Source organism: Stenella coeruleoalba, assembly GCF_951394435.1.
Source record: "Stenella coeruleoalba genome assembly, chromosome: 11".
Lineage (NCBI taxonomy): Eukaryota > Metazoa > Chordata > Mammalia > Artiodactyla > Delphinidae > Stenella > Stenella coeruleoalba.
In genome coordinates, this window is record NC_137157.1 from 289,182 (window position 1) to 310,031 (window position 20,850).

The 20,850-nt window shown below is 58.5% G+C and overlaps 2 protein-coding genes across 3 annotated transcripts in view; both read right to left on the reverse strand.

Annotated features, from left to right (window-relative positions):
• Positions 1-1,094: 1,094 nt before the first annotated feature.
• Positions 1,095-6,961, reverse strand: ACR (acrosin; the record flags this gene model as incomplete). Its single annotated transcript, XM_079936530.1, has 5 exons — positions 1,095-1,622; positions 2,147-2,292; positions 5,174-5,457; positions 5,661-5,867; positions 6,894-6,961. 5 exons carry the CDS (start codon positions 6,959-6,961, stop codon positions 1,095-1,097), a joined length of 1,233 nt encoding a protein of 410 aa, XP_079792656.1.
• A 6,199-nt stretch (positions 6,962-13,160) lies between these two features.
• The window catches only part of SHANK3 (SH3 and multiple ankyrin repeat domains 3), a 49,850-nt gene continuing 42,160 nt past the window's right edge, over positions 13,161-20,850 (reverse strand). For both annotated transcript variants that reach the window (XM_079938103.1, XM_079938102.1), the window contains one exon: positions 13,161-14,541. In XM_079938103.1, coding sequence (XP_079794229.1) covers positions 13,950-14,541 — 592 coding nt within the window. In that variant the 3' untranslated portion in view covers positions 13,161-13,949. The remainder of the gene's footprint in view (positions 14,542-20,850) is intronic.

Below are 20,850 nucleotides of genomic sequence, written 5' to 3' on the forward strand. Positions count from 1 at the left end.
GGTTCGTGCCCTGGTCTGGGAAGATCCCACATGCCGCGGAGCAGCTGGGCCCGTGAGCCATGGCCACTGAGCCTGCACGTCCGGAGCCTGTGCTCCGCAGCGGAGAGGCCACAGCAGTGAGAGGCCCGCGTACCGCAAAAAAAAGAGTCTTGCTTCGCTTATAAACAGCTTCATTCATAATTTTTAAAATGAAGATTAAAACATCCATTAGATTGGCAAGGACTGATGAATTTGTTATGAACCAGATGTGGGGAAACGTGCACATTGAGGGGGGAGCTAAAATGGAAGACTGGAAATTCCCTCCTAGGAAGGAAATGTGACACTATAGCTCAAAAATGCCCATACTGCGGAGCGTAGTTAGAGAAGGGGTCCATATGCGCTAATATGGAAATGTCTGTATTCGATAAATGAAAAAAAGGAAGTCAAAGAGTAATATCAACAGTGAAAATATAAGAAGGGGATTAGGTTACCGTCACGTGCATGGGAAGTTTGCAGAAGGTAGACAAGAACCCGCCGCCTAGACTCTGCGGGCTCCCATCAGAGTGTTCCTTGAGCTCAGCCCTGTCTCTCCAGGAAGGAGACCCAAGTGTCAGCTACAGATCGTAGGCCCAGGGCAGCATTTTCCACCTCAAGGAGGAGAGAAGAAGCAAACTAAGGACAGATTCCTCTCGTGGGTCTGTCTCTTCACACCACCAGGAGAGCATGGCCTCCAGCAGACTTGGACGCACACCCTTCATTTCTAGTCAGCTCACCTCACGGGAGCTGAGAGGCCCGTTGATTATATGCAGAGACGCTAAGCGCTAAATGATTACCTGGACCACAGCCCCAGGTCACCTTGTTCTAGTTTTTAAAATCAAGATTTAAAAAGAACCACAATTGACATCATTAATACAAGCAGTTCCAACTTGTCGGGCGGTGAACGGAGGAGACAAGGTAGTTGAGATGAGGGATTGAGTTGGGGAGGGCAGAGAGGAAGAAGTCCAGAGAGCATCTCTTTACGTACATATATTTATATTTGTATCTATAATCAGTTATTTCGAGTTTTTTTCCTCAGGAGTGAGGGGTTCAATGGGTCCGTTGAGAAGGGGGTCAGATCAGAAGGAGGCAGGCTGCTCTGGGATGTCTGTGGTCTCCATTTCATAAGTGCACTTTCTGTCAAAAAAGGCCTGCCCCTTCAAGGCCTCTATGAGCTGCTGTAGTCGCTTGGCAAAAGAAAGCGCTTGGGGAGGTTTAGTGGAAGGTGGCGGTGGGGGAGGGGGGGCAGGGGGGGGAGGGGGGGGCGGTGGAGCTGCGGGTTGGGGTCGGGCCACTGCAGTGGGGCTCTGGGAGGGAGGTGGTCGAGGAGGGTGTTTGAAGTACCAAGGTGGGCGAATAGAAGGCTGAGTGGAGGCGGGTTTAGTGGGGGGGGCTGGAGTAGAAGGAGGGGGAGGGGTGGGCAACTGAATCATGTGCAAAGCATTAGAACCAATCTTGGAAGCAATCCAGTTCAGGTAGGACCAGGTAGACGTGTAGACTCCGGGGCGCTTAGCTCGGGCACAGCCTACCCCCCAGCTTGTGATTCCCACGACCACGTAGCTGTTTTCCACGCTCTCTCTGCACATGAGAGGCCCGCCGCTGTCCCCCTGCCCAGAAGGACACAGAAGTCACTCTCTGCCGGAGCCACTTTCCCTGCCCAGAAGCGTCATAGACTCTGGGAGGCATTTTTGCAGTCGTACGGTTCCCTGCTGCCATAAACACAGGCGGCTGTGGTAGAGTTGAGGTGCACCAACAGCCTCTCTGGGATGAGAAGGGTGTGGATTGTCATGGGTTTCCTCGCGGTGAGGGGGCAGGATGAGCAAATCCATGTGCCTGAGCACGTGGTGTTACGTGCGTACGTGAGCATGTGTGTACAGGGGATCTGACTGCTTTGCATTGTGGTGAAGAGAGGTAAGCGCCTCTCTGGAGCAGCGTCTGGATCATATGATCTCTGCGTTAGGGCGGGATACAGTTCTACAAGTGGTGACTGATCCTTTGTAGGGGCAGCTGGTGGGTGTCACCTCCCAAGCTCACTGTGACTGCAGATGCTGGAAGACGGGACCGGGGAAATTTGCTCAGGGATCCAAAAAAGAGGTGTCCGCAAGGGCCTGGGCACCCAAAGGAAAGTTACCTGGCAGGTGTCAATCTTGCCTTCAGGATACCCTGCGCACACATTGGTTGAACGAATGCGCCCGTTGTACCAGCTGGTCGAGTTACAGAAGTCGAGGTCGATGATGTTCACGCGTGCCTCCTGCAGTACAGGTGATATCCTGGGGACTACAGCCGGGCGACTCCGTGGTCAGTGACCACAGAAGACGGGTTCCGGGAAAGCCTTCCTCCCTCCACTAAAACCCCATCGTCCTGAAATGCTCTGTTTAAACCTGGGATCCATGCAAGTCAACGCCCCCGGCCTCTCCTTACCCACTCCTGAAGGGAAGAAAACACACAGCTGGAAGAGCGGAAGAGAGACGGGAGATGGAGGTGGAGGAGAGAGGAAGGAGGTGCACGTGGGCAGACGGCAGGTGGAGGATGGATGGATACAGCTGGAGCGTCGTGTACATTCATGGTAGGTGATGGCTGACAGCGGGCATGTTACCAATTATACTGAGGATGCGCTGAGCACTCACGATGAATCACACAGGCTTCGTCCCATTCACTCCTCACAGCCGCCTCAGGAGTTAGGAACGGTTATTCCCCTTTTCTCCCATCAGGAGATTGGAGCACCACTTGCCAGGGTCACGGCAGGGACCTGGTGCGGCTTGGATTCACACCCAGGTTTTCCTCTCTAGACTCAAGTCCAGACCATGCCTTTCGTTCTGGCTATAGGTCACCCCCCTGCTTTCTATCCTCCACCCGGTTGTGGATGGGACCCGCTGGACTTGGTCTGATGAGTCCCTCTCCATGTGCCTCGTATCTGTTTTGAGATGTGGAGAGAGCAGGGCTAGGCAGGGCCTCCACACACAGGCAGACCTGTCAGGGGCACGGGTGGTTGAAATGACCCCTGAGGCCACGTCAGAACTTCCTTTATTGCCTCAGGTGCTCGGCCACGACCAGGGGTTAAGAAAGGCCCAGCCTGTGCTGGGGCCAGAGCAGCCAGCTCCATCGCCTCTGGCTTGGAGCCCAAGAGCCCACGCGCCCGCCCCTCTGCATCACGTGGTCCCACAGACAGGAGGGCTCCACTGGCCCTGCCACAGCAGCACCCACAGCCCAGTGGGCTTGAGCATCGTCTGCAGTACAGATGGGAGCTGCCAGGTCAGACCTGTCGGAGGGGCAGACCCGGAGCGCGGCTCTGAAGGCCGAGACTGGAAGGCAGGCGCCCCGTGGAGCGCTGCGGGTGGGGCGGGCACGGGCAGCATTCAGTAGACGGCTGCCGAATGCATGTGTGCGTGGCTTAGGTTACGCTTCCAGCCTCCTCAGCCCCCACCTTTCCTTCCCATCCAAGCAGCAATGAGGGTTTTGTACGCGCACTGCCCTTCGGGTAGGGGTAACACGGAAATAACAAGGGCAAGCCTGGCTTGTTGGCCATTGAGGTGGCCTCTTAAATCTACGGCAGAGCCCACAGTCTTGAAAGCCATGAGATTCACTGTTCAGAGCCAGGTGTCCTGAAACACAGAAGAGTTTTCTCAGTCCCAGCACCTTGGCTTTAAACGTCAAATGCCAAAAAAGCCTGCAGGAGCTAAAAATTCAATGGAAAAAGAGGCCGATTCCCAAAAGTGCTCTTCCAGCCCCAAAGCATCCGAGTTCAAGGAACAGGTAGGTCAAGGAAAAGGAAGGTCGGAAGGAATATCACAGGAGGCTGGGGGTTTCTTTAAGACTTGGCCTTAAAGGTGGGGGATGTGCTTGCAAAAAAAAAAAGATAGAAATCTCATTAAATTTAAGGTGATTCTAGAACAAAATAGGTCTTGCATGACGTCCAGGGTATAGGTGGGAGCCCACAGTTCTCCTGAGCAAAAGGACAGCAGAGGTGGGGTTGGTGGGCGGGTGGGGGGGGCGGTCACCAGATGGAAATCCTGAGATCAGCCTTCCAGGGACTGCAAGAACCCCCAAAAGAACCCCCGTCGGACGGGTGGGCAGAGCAGGGCAGGCCAGGGGATGAGAAAAGAAGAAAGTGTGTACTTGCTCTAGAGATGATGGCAGAGCCACGGACACCAACAGCCGGACAGGGATTGACACCCCAGGCCAGGGAGGAAAGGTTGTGAGTCAGCAAAGGCCAGTGAAAGCACAGGCGGCTGGGAGGAGATGCCCTTCCCCGAGGGACAGCATAGGTGGCAATCCTATCAGAAACTAAGAGCAAACTGTGAGAGAGGAGAAGACGAGTTAAGGGAAGCATCCAAAATTACCGATTTTTGTTACCAAAAAAAGAAAAAAATACTGAGTTTTAAACCCCAAATGATTGAACTGCCTTGAGTTAGGAATCCCAGATTTTCCATTATCAATGAACAAAAGAGATTGAAAGCTAAGTTAATTTCAATCATATCTTCACATCCCTAATGTGACTCACGCACCCAGCTACGGAAAGCTGAACGGGCAGCTCACGAGCAGAGGCCTGTCCTACTCCGTCTTGCCCCCCTAGCAGAACCTTGCTGCCCGTTGCTGACCCGCAGAAAGCCACAACCACCGCCAGCCCCTCTCCCGGCCTCCAGAGGACACGCGCAGTAACAGGACACGGCTGGGCAGGATGGGCTGCTGGGCAGCGTGTGGAGCAGAGGTGGCACTAGGACAGAAGGGCCGGGCTCAGGAGTCGCAGAGCTTGGAGACCACGTGACCTGGCCCTTCCATATACAGATGGGGAAACTGAGGCACTGAGAGAGGGAAGATCAGTCTAAAGCCCTTCTCCAAGTGCTACTTCGGGGCACGTCCCCCACTTCCAGAACTCACCCTGGGGCTCCAGGCACAGCCTCGACCCCATGCTAAAGACGCCAAGGTTCTCCTGGCGCCTGCCATCTGCCTCTCCCCGGGGGGCACACCAGCCACCAGTGAGGGGCCCTGGGCAGGGAACTCTACTCTCTTTCTCTGGCTGTGAAAGGGGACAGTGACTGGACCCGCTCACAGCACCACGCTGGGGACTGGGTGGGGCTAGGGCAGGCGCCCACATATTTCCCCTTCACCTCAAGGACCACCAACGAGGTGACCAGCACTTCTCCCTGCCAGTACTCACCGTTCTCTTCTAAGAATCCCCAGCCAGCCACCCAGCATGTCTGGGGAATTCTGGGTGGGCCTGCCCGAAATTGGGGCAGGCAGCCTGGTCCAATGAAGTACCCACAGGGAACAGGAGGGGTGATCTTCATGAGAGCGATGTCGTTTGCCTCTGAGCCCGGGGAGTATTTCTCGTGAATGATGATTTTCTCAGCGTATCTCTCCTGCAGGGGCGGCTTCACCGGCTTATTGCTTCCCCACACGACTTCCTTTGCTCCGAAAATCAGCCTCCAGTCGGTAACTTTGCTGTGGGCACAGAGGTAAGCCAGGTCACCCTCACTGTGGACCGGCTGGTGACCGTGACCCTTGGAGCACCCCATCCCCAGCGGGTGTGGGTCAACCACACGGGGCCCAAAGCATCAGGTTTCCCCGGCACACAGACCCTTGGAGAACGCCCAGTTCTGAGAAGAGCCTTTCTGAAGACCCCCTCCACGTGTTCCCGCACATACGTTTTGCTCCGGAAGCAGTGAGCAGCAGTGAGCAGCCAGTGGGCGTTGAGCAAGGTGCCCCCGCACACGTGATACCGCCGATTGTCGTGGTACGTGAGGACCTGGAGGCTGACCATCCAGGGCCAGGCCCCGAGCGCTGCGGGCTGCCCACCGATGATACGCATGCCCCCTTGCGGGTTCTGCCTGAACCGTAGCCCGCAGGGGCCACTGAGGAGAGACCATGGGCACAGTTCGAATCAAGAATAGGCCAGCCTGTCCTCTTGCCTCCACAACTGGGGGAGAGGGCCATGGGGCTGGTCACAGTGGGGAAGAGCTGTGGGGTCCTGGGAAAGCAGGGGCAGCTCGAGGGTGTGGGATCCAGGGGGACGGCTGAGCAGTGGTGCTGTGGCGGCTGTGATGGGACAGGAAGCCACGGGCTCCAGGAACTTTTCCAGGGGTGGCATTTCTTGGGTCTTGTGAGTGTGGTCACAGGTGGGGATAGAGGGGCCCATGGGTAGCTAGGACAGACTGTGAGGGCCCTAGAAGTATGGGAGTTCCCTGATCAGAGGGGGAGGCTAAAGGTGGGAGCGGAGGTGGGTAATCTTGTGTGGGAAACTCCGGGAAGAGCCAGCAGGTCCTGGGGCTGCAGGGTTGGGTTGGACAATGGTAGGAGGAGAGCAGCCGCAGGTAGATACAGTGACCCCCAGGGGAGGGGGGCACACTGGGGCGGGAGCGGCCCAGAGTGGGGAAGGTCAAGGCTCTGTGTCTCTGGTGGGAGTTTGGTAGCCATCGGCATTGCGGGGCACCTTGGGGGCTTGGGATTCTACACATGGAGTGGAGGTCCCAGAGGTACCGCCTGACGATACCCTGGGGCCTTTGGGGTCACCCTCAGTGGGGGGGGGGGGTGTCCCAGTGTCTGCGGGAGGACAGGAGCTCCTGAGAATCAAGACTCCCGTTCAAGAGGCAGTGAAGTCCGTCACTGGGCGGGGAGGGAGCACAGGCCTGTGTGCTGCAGGGCCCCAGGAGTCAATCTCTGGAGGAAACCATGGACGTCTGGGGCCCTGGGGGCTCTGGGATGAGGATGCTGGGAGCAGGGATGGTCCGGGTTGGGGATGTGGGTAACAGGCGCTGTGAGACCCGGGGGACGGCTGAGGCCCCAGCTTGGCTTCCTCCAGAGCCCTGGACAGAGGGTGTCTGGGTGGGGTCTGTTACTCAGAAGACACCCTCCCCGCCCCTGGTGTCTCTGACACTTACTCACACGTGGTGTTATCTCTAGCGACCACAGACACTGCCAAGACCAGCAGAACGGCAGTTGGCAGCATCTCTACCAAACTCCTGCCCCAGCCTGGCCTGGAAGCCCAGTGACCTCACAAAGCTCCATGGCCTTCTGACCAATCAGCAGAGTGACCTCCCACCGCCCACCCTCCAAGCAGTCAGGCCAGGCAGGAGGAGCCCTTTAGCTCAACCGGTTCATGCTGAAGTGACTTCCCAACTTCCTGCACAGGTTTCCCCCGCCCCAGGGTGACGCGGGTTCACATGCAGCCCCCTCCCTCTGTCCCAAGGCCAGGATCTGCAGTCCCAGTTATCTTCCAAGGTCCCACACCATCTGAGGTTCCACCTTTGTGCAGGTTCAGGGTCTGACCCTCATGCAAGCTGTAGCCACAGTCCCATTCCAACTCACAGGCTGAGGGGCAGCTCAGCCACTCTGCGACAAGATGGTGCAAAATGTCAGCGGTTCGAGAGAGGCTCCACATGTTGACAGACCCTTAACACTGCGGGGAAACTGTCTTTCCCTCTTGCAAGCGTGTGCTGTCAGCACGCTTTCTGAAGACCATTTTGAACTCGCCCAGCTTAAGACTACAAAGCCCACCTTTCCCTCCACAGGCTCTCGGCATCTTCTACCTGAGTGTCTCCAGGTCTCCTCCCTGGGGCCATGGGCAGCAGGGTGTTGTCTCCTATACCTGAGTGTCAGGAATTCTCAGCACAGTTACCTGAATGTCATGAAGTAAAGTTTCTGCTGATTGTCAGGAGACAGCATCTCGCCTCCAGAGTAGGAGAATGCTCACCTCACCTACCTGGATGTTAAAAAGTTTACCTCCCCTGTAAGAGTGTGGGGAGGTCGCATCTCTACCTACTAGAGGAGCAGTCTTAGCTCCTGTACCTGAGTATAAGGTCTCAGCTGGCCTATCCGAATGTCAAGGAGTTGCACTCCACCTATATGAGTGTCACAAGGCCCCACCTCTCCCACCCGACTGTCAGGACACCTCATGTCCTCTTTCCAGGTGTGAAGAGTTTTCAGATTGTCAGCCGATCTCGATTCCTTCACCCGAGCATCTTCTCTGAGGAAATGCCCTACTTTCTCATTTCATGTAACCTTCAGGAGGTCACATGCCCCTCAACTGAACATCCAGCAGGTGGCATATATCTTACCTGAGTATCAGGGAGCTGCCATCTCCTCTCCCTGACTGTGACGATGTCTCTTTTCTTCCATCTCGGGGCCAAAGGCCTCAACTCCACCACCTGAGTGTCACTTTGTCCCATCTTCTCTGCCTGAGAACCGAAAGGTCTCACATCCTCTATCTGAGTGTCAAGAGGTTGCATCTCACCTATATGAGTACTCTGAGGCTTCAACTGCCACACTGGAGTGTCAGGGATTCTCACATCCCCACTTGACTGCCAGGATGTCTCCCAGCCCCTGCTTGAGGAGACCGTCGTCTCCCTTCTGGAATGTCGTGAGCTTACATCTTCTCTACCTGAGCACCACAAGGTCTCCTCTCCTCTACATAAGTGTCCAAAGCTCTCCCTTCAACCCCCTGACTGTCTGAAGTCTTTCTCTCCCCTTCCTGGGTGTCTGGAGGTCTCACCTCCCCTACCTGAGGGTCATGAAATCTCTATCTCCCATGTGAGCACAAGGAGGTCTTACAGGCCCTGAGTGTCGGGAGGTCTCATCTCTTCTGCTCTGTGTCTGGAGGTCCTGCCTCTTCTCTCTAAGTGACCGAGGAGTTTCCTGTCCCTTACTTTAGTACAAGCACGTCTCATCTTCCTTATTTGAGTGTCATGAGGCTTCGTTGTCCCCGGGTATCAGGCTTTTCCATCTATTCTACCTAATTGTCGGGGCACCTCACTTCCTCTCCAATGTCCAGAGACATCCTCTCACACACCTTGTTGTCAGGAAGTTATTTTCTCCACATGACTGGCCCCAAATATACTCTCCCCGCAGGTCAGAAGGTCTTGTTCTCTCCTATTACAAAGATGAGTTTGAGATTCATTATTTCCCTTCCTGCCAAGCGGGAGGTTTTATTTCCCTTATATAAATGCAATCAGGTCTCAAAGATATCAACTATTGGAGTGTCACGAGATTTTCCTCTCTGCTACTGCATGTCGGGAGGTCTCCCTCTCCGCTCCCTGAGCGTAAGGAGGATTCATCTCCCCTCCGTCCGTTTCAGGGCTCTTAGATACTTTATCTGTTAGGATCTCTTACTTCCCATACCTGAGTGTCACAGGACTTGTTTCTTCTACTTGACTTTCAGGAGGACTCTTCTGCCTTACATAAGTGTTCAAGGTCTCTCTCTCTCTCTCTCTCTCTCTCTCTCCTCTCTCTCATCTCAGGTGGTCTCACCTCTTCTATCTGAAGGTTTCGAGGTCCTATTTCACCAACCTGAGGCCTTGCTTATTTTAACTCAGTGTCAGACTGTGCCTGATAAGGTAACCAAAAAAGGCTTTGGAAATATAGTTCAAGAAATGGCAATAGGAACTCTATAAGTGATATTAAAGGTTTGCTTGTTAAAGAAAAGGTTATTCAGGTGTTTTTACAGGATTTTGATGGGCATAAAATTGATCCAGTATTTAGATCCATGAGAGTCATTTAACAGAATGATGTAACCATTTATTTTAAATGTTAATATGTACAATTTTCTGGAAATCATAACTTTTGCAAGTTTTCCAAAATATAGGATGAAAATGTAACATATAAACTTCAAAATGAAAAGTGGTACCCAGTTTTTCAAAACATTTAGGGGTTATGCAGTAACAAAGATTGAAGACCCAATGTCTAGATCCCAGAAGACAATTATTGTTTGACTCTTCAGAGTAGCGCCCACTTCTGAGTCTTGGAGGGGTTAGAGCACCTGCTCCCGGCCACAGTCATGGGTTGAGCGATAGGCACACGGACCAGCAGAGGCTTAATTTTGTCGTTAAACCTAATGGAAGAGTGACTGCGTTGGCCTTCTCCACGCTGTTCCCAAGAGCAAAGGAGGGAGGTGGGAAGGTACAGGACAGTTAGGATTCCGGGGCCAGAGGATGGGGTCTCAATGGCTACTGGGGGCTGGGCTCAGGCCAAGGTGGGGCTCCCGTACCCCTCCCCGCGAGGTTCCTTCTCCCCAGTCTCCAGTCCCACTCCCTCCCCACCCCGACGTGGCCCTCTAGCTGACCCCGGCCCTCCGCCCTGCTCCTGTGCACTCTGCACCCCACTCACCTGAACAGTCCAACTCCCACCCCGTCTTCCTCACACTGACCCTTAACCTCTGCCGGCTCCCACCGGCCCCTCCCTCACTTCTCCCATCCTCTGTTGTTCTCCAGCACGGCCCCCGGCAGAGAAGAAACCTCATCGTCCAGCCAGCCTTAGTGCCCCCAGGACCTTGGGGGCGGCTGGTGGTAAGGGAGGGTTGGAGCCACAGCCTCTGCTCCGGGTTCCAGAGAGAGCACTGGTGAGTTGCTTGGGGCCCCTGAGAGGATAAAGCTGGAACATTCTGAGGTCGTGACGAGGCAGAGGCGGGGCAGGGAGTTCATAGTCCAGAGTGAGAAAGTGGTCACAGGCGTTTGGAGGCTTCAGCTCACTCAGCCCTGTGTCCCTCTGCCATCTCTCCACCTGCCGCTGCAGGCTTCTCTGGTATAGATCTGGAAGGTTCTGACCCATTTTCTGAGGCACTGGGGTGGCTTCCGACCCGTGGGGACATCGGTCTCCCCAGACCCCCGGGGGCCGGGACGGCAACGCCATTCCCAGGGAAGGCGGCTCCCACTGCCGAGCTCTTCCTCTCCTCCACTGGAAAGCTGGACTCGCCCCAAGTCCCGGGCCCAGTTCCGGGGAGGCCCAGGGTTCCACACGCAGCTCAGAGGAGCTCAGCGCCCCAGCTGCCACGGCGCTCAGGCCCAGAGCGAGTCGGGGCCCCACCTCTGCCCCGCACACCCGGGCCCTCCCAGGCCCCCACTCCTCGACTCCCTTCTTGGCCTCTTCTGTAGGATGACCACTGTTTCTAACTTGAAAACGAAGCCAAAATTGGAAAGTGTTGAAAATTTGAAACTGGGGGGCTTTCTAGACAGACGATGAGCCTCTCTCAAGGTCCCACTGCCAAGCAGTCGCCGTCGCAGCCTCACTGGGGCCTTCACCTTCCTTTGCAGGCCGTCCAGACCTTCACCTGCTCCTCAGAGCTTCTCTGCCTTCCCCCCACCTCCGGGTAAAGACTCCTGAGTCCACCCCGCTTCTGCCCACAAGGCTTCACCCATCCACCGTTCTTACTCTCCCTGGGATCCTCACGCTTCCCTGGAGGCGTCGCCCAGGCCCCATCCTGAATCGAGGTCTACATTTGTCGTGTGTCACATTCACATTCCACCTTGACCCAGCGTGGCCAGGCGGTGCACCCACTGCCCCTCCTAAAACCCCACCGGGCGACTGGTGCCCAACGGGTCCGATAGCCCACCTCTGCGGCTTCTGGCCCTCTCTCAGACCTGGGCCCCGCAGTCTCCGCCCTTCCACGGCTCCCTCTGGGTCTCCTTGGCCCTCTCGCCTCACTGTTCCTCCTCCTTTCACTCTTAGAGGTGCCTCTGCCCTTCCCGTGAGCTACCAGCCCCCACCAGGTGCCACACAGCACTTGCCCCATCAGTGGCTGGTGGCAGCTGGCTCAGAGGGGAGAAGGCCTGAACGTGGGCAGAAGCCTTGGGGGCTGGAAAGCACGGGTAGACAGAAGAGGGTTCAAAGACAGGAGCAGCAGAATTTAGGGACAACTGGATACCAGGGGGAAAAGTGGACAGAGGCCACGGAGGACAACCGGACTTATAGCTCAGAAGGTGTCATTCACTGAGCTGGTGAGCAGAGGGCGAAGCTTCCAGCTCAGGAAGCATGGGCTCAGGTCCAGCAGGACTTGGAGAGAGAGAGAGGCACGGAGAAGCCGGGCACGTGGGCGTGGAGCTCAGCAGAGAGACTGGGTCAGAGACGGGGATCTGCAGGTGATCGCGGCGTGTGGCTGAATGCTTACTTGAGGCCGGGGAGGTCTGTGTGAGCTGTCCAAGGGACAGCAGAGTTTGCGCTCCCAACACCTCCTCTCAAGCAGGCAACAGAGAGATGGTTTCATTTCTTATAAATTTATTACATAATAATATTATAATAATTATTATCAATAATAATAATATAAGAAACATAGATCTCTGTGGGGTGTATCACAACGTCAGGGTCAGGAGGCCTCAGGACTGGAGCAGGGGGTGAAATCCCCCAGCTGGAACTCCATACAAAAGGAGGGGTGAAGCAGAACTGACCCTGTAAAGTTAAAAACCCAAATGGAACGGAACCAAAAACCCACAGGTGAGTGTGAGACGAGTGTGTATGTGGCAGTCTGTTACAGTGACTGCTGCTGTGTGACCTGGTCTCTCGGTGAAAGGGCTACTGGGTGTGAATCCGCCCAGGGAATGGGGCCAGCGGGCTGGGGGCGGGGCAGGTGGGCACAGACCGGCGTGCCAGGTCCCTGGGCTGTGAAAACTTCTGTTTTCTGGGTTTTTTAATTTTTATTAAAAAAAGCTAGAAATATAAACAGAAACTTGTGAGTGACGTGGATGGAGCTTAGTCCAGACTCCACAGCCTAGGTTTAAAAACGTCCCGGGCCCCCCGCCCCACAGGTCATTGCTGAGTGTGAGTAGTCACAGTAAGGGGGGCTGGGGTGCCCGCCGGGGCCTTTGCCTCTCCCCAGGGCTCGCAGTGGCCTGGCTCTAGGGCTGCCCCTATGAAGCCCGACGGGGGGGGGGGGGAGAGCACTGCCTCCAGGGGCCCCTGGGGGCCTCTCCCAAGCAGCATGCCTTCGCCAAGAAGGCCCACGCAGGCTCGGCGAGGCTCTGGAGGGACAGGCTGGGCAAACAGCAGGTCCCAGTGTGCAAGACGACCTCTGACTTTCTTTGGAAGTGGAGACGGGGTGCTTTCACAGGCACACACCCATGCACGCACCCTGTGCACGCTTCCGAAGCCCCTACACTAGTCCAGAGTGGCCCCTAGGGACCGCTCTCCAGTCAGGCACACGCGGGGCTCCGATGCACTCAGTCGCACCCCGAGATTCACACACTCGCACATGTGCGCACACACGCAGGGCGGAACTGGAGACTTCAGGTCTGAGGCGGGGAGGCTTCTTTGCTGTAGTCGCCCAGCAGCGTGGGGAGGAGGCTAGACCCCTACTGGGGAGGGACCCTGTGAGAGAGAGAGCTGGGGGCGGGTGCCAGGGCCCTGCCCTCCCACCCCACCCCCACCCCACCCCTGGTCCAGGGCCACGGTCTCCCAGGCCATCTGACCTTGCTAGTGCCCAGCAGGACTCGCTGCCTGCCGCCCCTCCTCCACGCAGCACCTGAAGGGTCGGTGGGGCACACTATAGCTCAGCGAGGGGAGAGGGCCCAGCCGGGGCCCCAGGGCGGGTTACTAGGACCCTGGCCAACCCCAGACCAGCTGGAGCATCCCCCGCCCCATGTGGGGTGGCAGTGGCAGTTGAGGGGCCAGAGATGGAAGACTGGGCAGCCGCAGCGGAACCAGTGGGGGGCTGGAGGGGAGGGGAAGGGAAGCTATTGAGGACAGAGATATTTGTTCCTTTTCTCGTTCCAAATATAGAGTGGATTAAAATATGCAAAACAGGGGGGCTCCTTGGCCCCCAACCGAGAACCCCAATGTCTCCCCCCTCCCCCCGAGTCACCAAGGTGTGTCTTGACCTTGCATGCTGGACTAGGTTCCCCCCTCTGCGAAAGTAGCCACCAGGAGCTGAGCGGGAGATGGTCGGGCCGGAGCACCCCCGTCCCCAACCCCCTCCCGCTCCAGCCCCCCCCCCCACCCCCGCCCCACGGCCCGCGCCCTTCCTGACCGTGTGCTGGGTGGGGCTCGACGGCCTGGGAGGGCACTAAGCAATGTACAGGGCAAGTCTCCGAGCAACAGCAAACAGGACGATTCATGCAACATTCCTGGCCCGGGCGCCGTTGGGGTGGGGGTTAGGGGGCGGGCCGAGCCCGCGGCCCGGGGGCGGAGGTGGGGGACCCTGCCGGCAGGGCGCGGGCGTGGGGGGCGGGGGGGCGTCAGCTGCCGTCCAGCTGCCTGAGCGCGCGCTCGATGTTCATGCGGTGGCCCACGCGCGTGACGCCCAGCTCCACGAAGTCGTCCTTGGTGAGCGCCGGCAGGTGCGCGCCCTCGATCTCGTGGTCCTCGAAGCGGTCGCGGTGCTCGCCCAAGTGGATGCTCTCCAGCCAGTCGCCCACGTCGAACTTGCTCCAGAGTTGCAGGGGCTTTTGCTGGAAGGGCCGGCGCGGGCTGGGGGCCCCGGGGCTGGGGCCAGGCGCTGGCGAGGGCAGCGGCGAAGGCGAGGGCGAGCGGCTGCGCGCGCTCACACTGCGCACCACGAAGCGCACCTCCTTCGGCTCGTGCGGGATGGAGAGGCTGGACGACTTGAGGATGGTGGGGGGCGTGAGGCCGAAGGGCCGCCCCGCGCCCCCCGCGCCCGCCCCCAGCCCCTCCACCCGCTCCAGCGACGCGGGCTTCACTGGGCTCGGGGCGCGCCGCGCCACTGGGTAGCGGCCGCCGGGCCGCACCGGGTAGGAGGCCCCGCCGCCCGGGCCCCCAGGGCTGCGCTGCGCTGAGATGGTGCTCAGCTCACCGAGGCTGCTGAAGAGCCTGCGGAGGGAGAGGGGGTCAAGGCCAGGTGAGGGGCACTAGGCCAGGTGGGGGTGGGCGGAGGGGCGGGGGCCAGCGGCCAGGACGACTGTGGGAGGGTGGGGGCGGGAGGGGGTGGCCTGGGACTCGGTGGGTAGCCTCAGGGCCAGAGGAAGAAAGGAGGGTAGGGTCCTGTGGTTACTCTGGCCCGGTCCTCAGACTCAGAGCCAGTGCCCTGCTGGGGGAGGCGGGGCCCTAGACTGAGCGGCCCACGAGGAGTAAAACCCCTGGCCCCCTCCACTCTTTGCGGGCTCCAAGGGCAGGCTGCCAGGGGAAAGACAGCCGCTGGGGCAAAGGGCTTCCCACCGCATTTCTGACAGCCCGGGACACCAGCTCTGGACAGTGCCCCGTCCACCCACACCCTGGAGAGGAAGACTCCGGCAAGACCCCTCACCACTTCTCCCACACACCACTTCCCCCTCTGTCATCATGAGGGGACCCAGAAAGACCTGGGCTGGCCGCACGGCTGGCTGAGTCGTGGTACAGGCTGGTGGCAGCACAAGACGGAACAAGTCCATGAGGTCTGAGACAGACACGAGGCGGCGTTCACACCCACACAGAGCGGCGGCACGTGCAGGGCAGGCGTGAGGCAGCAACACACCCATGACACTCGGCCTCCCCGCACAGGACAGCGCGCAGCAGCAGCGGCAGCACCCACGTGTGTTACACACATGCAGCAGCAGCGGCAGGAGTGGCAGTGGCCTGCTCACGACAGTGACAGCAGCACACGTGCACGCGCACACACACATACACACACACGCACGCACACACACACAGATGGGTCTTCACTTCCCAGCATCACCTGATAGGACCCCAGGTCTTCAGCCCCGCCACGCCCCCCAGCATGGCCATGGTGGGAGGCCTGGCTGGGGGAACGCCTCCGGAGAAAACCCACTCCTAGATCCCAGGCCACCTCCACCCCGTTTCTTTCCCTATCCCCTACTGTGGCCACGGGAAGCCTCATGGGGCCGTCAGTGGCACCAAAGCCCCATGAAGCCACGCAGAGCAGAGATCCAGGCGGGCAGGTGCAGCGCAGACAGCGAGAGGCATGGGATGGGCATGCTCACTTACACAGCCGGCGCTCGGGACCACCGCGCAGCTAGACAGAGCAGCCACATGCAGATGGGCGGGAGAGAGCAATGAGAGAGAGTGTTAGCGGCCCAGGCCCTCAAAGCAGGCACACGGCCCCCAGTCACGACCACAGGGAGGGCAGCCAGGTGCAGGGGCCCCTGGCCAGATACCCAGTAAGGGAGGGATTCAGGTGCAGTGGGCCCAGGTGAGATGGGAGGGAACACATCTGGAGCTGCTGGAGGAAGGAAAGTGCAGGCACGACGTGGGCAGAGCTGGGTGGGCTCCTGGCTTGCCTGTGAGCTGTTCTCTGGTCTGTGAAGTGCAGACCACAGTGGTGTCCATCCACAGGCTTTACTAAGAGCCCTGTGTGGCCGCTGCTCAGCAGACCCCTGGCACTTGGGGATGCTTCGTGTCCCCTTGCTGCTGCCTGAAGGGCCTCTCTCCAGCTGCCATCGCACCTCCCTCTCCCTGCCCTTGCCCACACTGGGCTAAGGACCCCTCCCCTGGGTTCCCCCACCCACCTCTGTGCTACCCTGACTGGCACCTGTCCCACACTGCACGGGCACCCTGAGCATCCCTCCTCGCCTGAAAGCAGGTTTGGTCTCTTCCCGTCTCAGCCGTGCAAGGTGAGCCTCCCGCTGGAGACCCAACTCTGTCCCTCCCACTCAGCCTGGTTTCCACTGCCTTCCACTGGCTCCCTCTCCTCAGCCTCTGTCCCTGCTGCCTCGCCCACCTGCTCAGACCCAGAGCAGAGCCTCTTGAAGAGGCCAGACCATGCTTCCCCCACCCAGCAGAGAGGGACTCAAAGGACGCCTGGGGTGATGGGCTCAAGGAACAGGCACCGATCACCAGAAGAGACCCTCCCCTCTCCCACGTCTGACCTCCACGGTACCGCCTGGGTTCCGGAGCAAAGTGGGGCGGCAGTGGAGGGTGGGGGAGGGTGCCAAGGACGTGGTAGGTGCCCAAGTGGTCGTGATTGCTAGGGAGAGGGCGAGGGGGCAGTGCTGGGGGATTGGGCCCTCCCGCACCCCGGGGCCTCAAGCATCCCACCCTGGCACGGGGACCTGCATCTCGGGATGCAGTTCTGCGTGGCCCACCCCCAGAGTCCCCTGGAGCACGGTCTGGAGCCCTGGCAGGGGGTGAGCTGGGGGCCTAGGATGAGGGCAGACTGGCTCAGAAGCACCAGGGAGACCCTGCCGAGGGGAGATACTGGGTGTGGGGAGGTGGGCACCTGCCAGAGGCTAGGGCTGGTGCCAGGAGGTACCATGAGTGAGGGACTGACCCAGCGGAGCGCAGGGGAGAGGGCGGGTCACACTCCTAAGGCCCCAGGGCATAGCAGGGAGTGGCCGGGGATGCCCACGGCCCAGAGGTCTGCTGCTTCTCCCCTTCCTCTTGGGGAACAGGGCACTTCCCACATTGTCCCAGGCCAGGCACCCGGGAGCGTCCATGGTCAAGGTCCACATGTTTCCACACCACCTCTGCAGGGCCACTGCTGTCCATCGCCTCTGAGCTGTCTGACGGCCTCCCCAGCCAGCCTCTGACCGCGGCATGGCCACATCACAACCGCTGCCAGCCTCCCAGAGGGCTTCTGGGCCACCCACTCTCTAACATGTGGCACCTCACTAGGCACAGCACCCCTGGACGCCTTCCGGTCTTTCCCCAGACGTCTCAGCCAGGCTCCACACTCCCCAGCAACTTCGCCACCAGTGTCTGAACCTTGCACTGCCTGCTTCCTCGTGACTCCTTGACCAGTGAGGTCTGCTCCTGCCCCACCACCCCGCGCCCGGCACCCTCTCCTCTACCCCTTCCTTCCTAGATGGGCTCCCCTCTCAGTTCGCACTTTCTCCCAGGCCGTGTCACCCACTCCCACCCTTTCCTGTGACCGATGTGGCCAAGAAGGCCACATGTGAAGCCAACGACTCTCCCCAGACCTCTCCTGGGGTCTCCAAACACGCTCTCCCTCGCCCCAGTCCTGCCCACACCAGAGGCCTGCGAGCCACCATCAGCCGCTCCATCCTCCCCGCCATGGCCGATGCGCCACCAACTCCCAGCATTAACCCTGGCCCTCCTCGCCCGCAGCCACCTCGGACCCAGACCTTCCGCGCTCTCACTCGGGACCTTTCCTCTCACTTCCTAATTGCTATCCTTGACGCTTGGTGCCTAGCTCAAAGCCAGGAACACAATATGCACCGAAAAAAACGTTATAAAACAACGTGACATGTCACTCTCAGGCTCGACTGCCTGTCAACCCATTGGTGCCAACAGGCAAGAAAAAGCCCACTCCGGCCCTGGTCCCTGCCTGGAGCCTTCTGCCACTGCACTCACGCAGGGCAGGTCTAGGCCTGTGGCCTTTTGAAATTTAAGAGCCCCATTAACGGAAATACTCCTCAACAGAAGCACAAACTACATACGGGCTTGTGAGCGTCCCATTGCACTCTCTCTGGTCTCTGTGTCTCACTCCAGCCCTAACTTCTCACCGCCCACACTAGGTCATGGCTCCAACCTTGATGCACCCAGATGCCCCTATGACCCCTCCTCTGTGACCCCTTCCCGCTCCCCTAGCAGAGTTCCGTGAACTCCTGAAGCCCTGATCACATCTGCTGCAAAAACACACCTCACAGGCCCCCAACCTGTGAGGACCTCCGCAAGGACAGAGCACATCCTGGCCCCTGTGCCCTGCACTGGCCGGCAAACAACAGGTCCAGTTTCAAAAGAATAAGCCCTGAGGCACCTGCAGTCATGTATGGCTTTATCCAGATCCCTGTCAGATGGGCTAGCAGGACAGAGCTCACAGTAGGTCCCCAGGGCGGGGTTTCTCCACCATCGCAGAAACGTGCGTCTTCTGTGGGATGCTAATTAGTGATCTACTAAAGAAGCTGTCCGAGACCACAGCACACAGCACATCAAAAGTTCTGAGAAGTACTGCAGGAAAGAAACCTCATCAACTTTGGGTTTCCAAAGCTATTTCGCCATGAACTTTTTTCTGTAACATCAGATGTGACGGTCAGACAGGTGTCAAGCTGAGGGCCACAGCAAAACTGAGTATTGCTGTGGGGCTCAGAGACATGTGCCCTTCAGACCACCCGCGGGGTCTGGAAGACAAAGGGAGTTCAGAGCAGATGTGGGGCTCTGAGCAGACAAATGTTCTGCCTATCAGGCTAGACCCAAAGCCAGAAGCATAAAGAGGTGGATGGTCTGGGATCAAAGTTCCAAAAAGCCAAAGGCCATGGGCCTTCCGGATGCCCCAGTGCCATTTCCACAAGGTGCTTCAAGTCCGTGACATAAGGGGTAACGTCCCCTTCCCCTTCTGAGGTCTTCCTAGACCTCGGGCCGCAGAGTGTCTTGCGGGGGAAGGACGCCGGAGCCTAGACTGAGCTGCCAGCGAGGAAGGTGGGCAGAGCAGGCGCTTCCTCTCTTGTGGTGTCTGTCGGGTGAGGAGAGGGGCAGGCCTGCGAGGGAACACATGGGGGCCAGTGGACAAGGCACAGGGGTGTGACCCACTGGGTGGCCGTGGCAACTGCCCTAGGGCTTCAGCTAGGATTCATCCTGGGAAGGAAACAGCCCCGCTGGGACATCAGAACTTCCTGCACTTTGGACATGTCTCTGAAAGACAGTATCACTAGCACTTTTATCGCTGTGTGAGAAATGAGTGTCAGACTCTAGCCACCGCTGGCGGCAAAACAAGAGCTGCCCAGCAGCGCCGATGGGCACCACAGCCACTGCCGGCCACGTGCGGGGCTGACTGGACGTGGCCACAGCGTCTCTGCTCAGCCACCTGCCAGGGGCCAGAAGTAAAGGGTCCAGGACAGGCAGTGGGGCCCACCCCGGGGGCCATGGTTCCACCCAGGTCCGAGGGCAAGAAGGGGCACGTAAGAGGACGGAAGGAAGGAAGGAAGGGTGAACAGCAGCAGAAGGAAATGTAGAGGGAAGTGGGAGTGGAAGCGCAGGGCAGACGGGAGCTGCTGGGCCTCTCGAGCGGCACTGGCTGGGCTCAACCGCAGGTGATTTCAGAACCCACGTGCTGTCTGTCACACACCTGACCGACAGACAGAGGCTCGGTCTACAGAACGAACACACGCGCTTCTGTGTGAGGGGACTGCGCACAGAAACACAGTGTCTGTCACTAGAAGCGGCTGAATGACAGAGGCCCCATACTCCAGTGGACAGAGAGTGGGGCTTGAGGCCAGATGCCACCATCTGCTGGCTGGAATGGATCTCCTCAGAAGCTCAATTTTATCGTCTGGAAAATGGAGATTCTATTATTATCCATCGAACAGAATTGCTCTGAACAGGAGGTGACGTGACTTGGCCTTTTCCAGTGCAGAGCGCTCATTTTCCCGTAAGGACCCTAAGAGTCCTCCTACCGGCCCGCCTGAGGGCCTGGTCACCCTCACCATTTCACAGGGGTGGGACTGAAGTTCACTGAGGTTAAGTGGTTTGTCCAAGAATACAAACTCAGATGCAAGCTGCTGAGGTGGGGATCCAGGGCCCCCTGACCCCAGGCCGATGTCAGGGAACAAAGCCAGGTGCCAGAGCTGGTGAATGCCGTGGCACAGGGAGCCTCTTGTTTCAGGCTCTCCGGCATCTGGCACCTTTGGGAACAGCACCTGACGTTCCTTTGGACACCCGCCCCCCTCACTCAGCACCCATCCGGTAGCTCTGGCTGACCCCATGCCCTGGCTCCCAGGATAGCATATGAGGCAGGCCTGGCCAACAGTAGCCCGATGCCTGCCTGACCCCAGTGACCGTTTCAGGGGAGGCAGGGGATCCACACGAAGCCAATCGGAGGCCGGGATTCTGCAGGAACTCCTGAGGGAAAGAGGCTCACTCTCCCGTGGGCCTGCAGGACAGATGGGATGTACAGGTTGGAACTGCTGGCCTTGCCCCTCCCCCACACCACTTCCAAGAAAGGAAACAAACACAGGTTCTGGCATGACCCAGACCCACTGGCCAAGAGCGCCTCGCCGTGACAAAGGGGAAACGCTGAGGACGACCGTGAGGGACATGGCGGCAGGTCCAGCCCAGAGACCACCTCCTCCTGCCCTGTGACGGCCCAGCTGCACCACAGGAGCCAGCAGAGCTAAGGCAACACCTGGGCTCTCCTGAGCTCGGCCAAGGGGCTCGACAACCAGCAAACCTCAACCAAGTGTCTGTCCTTCTGTGGCATTTGTCCTAAGCCACCTCCCTAGACCTCAAGTC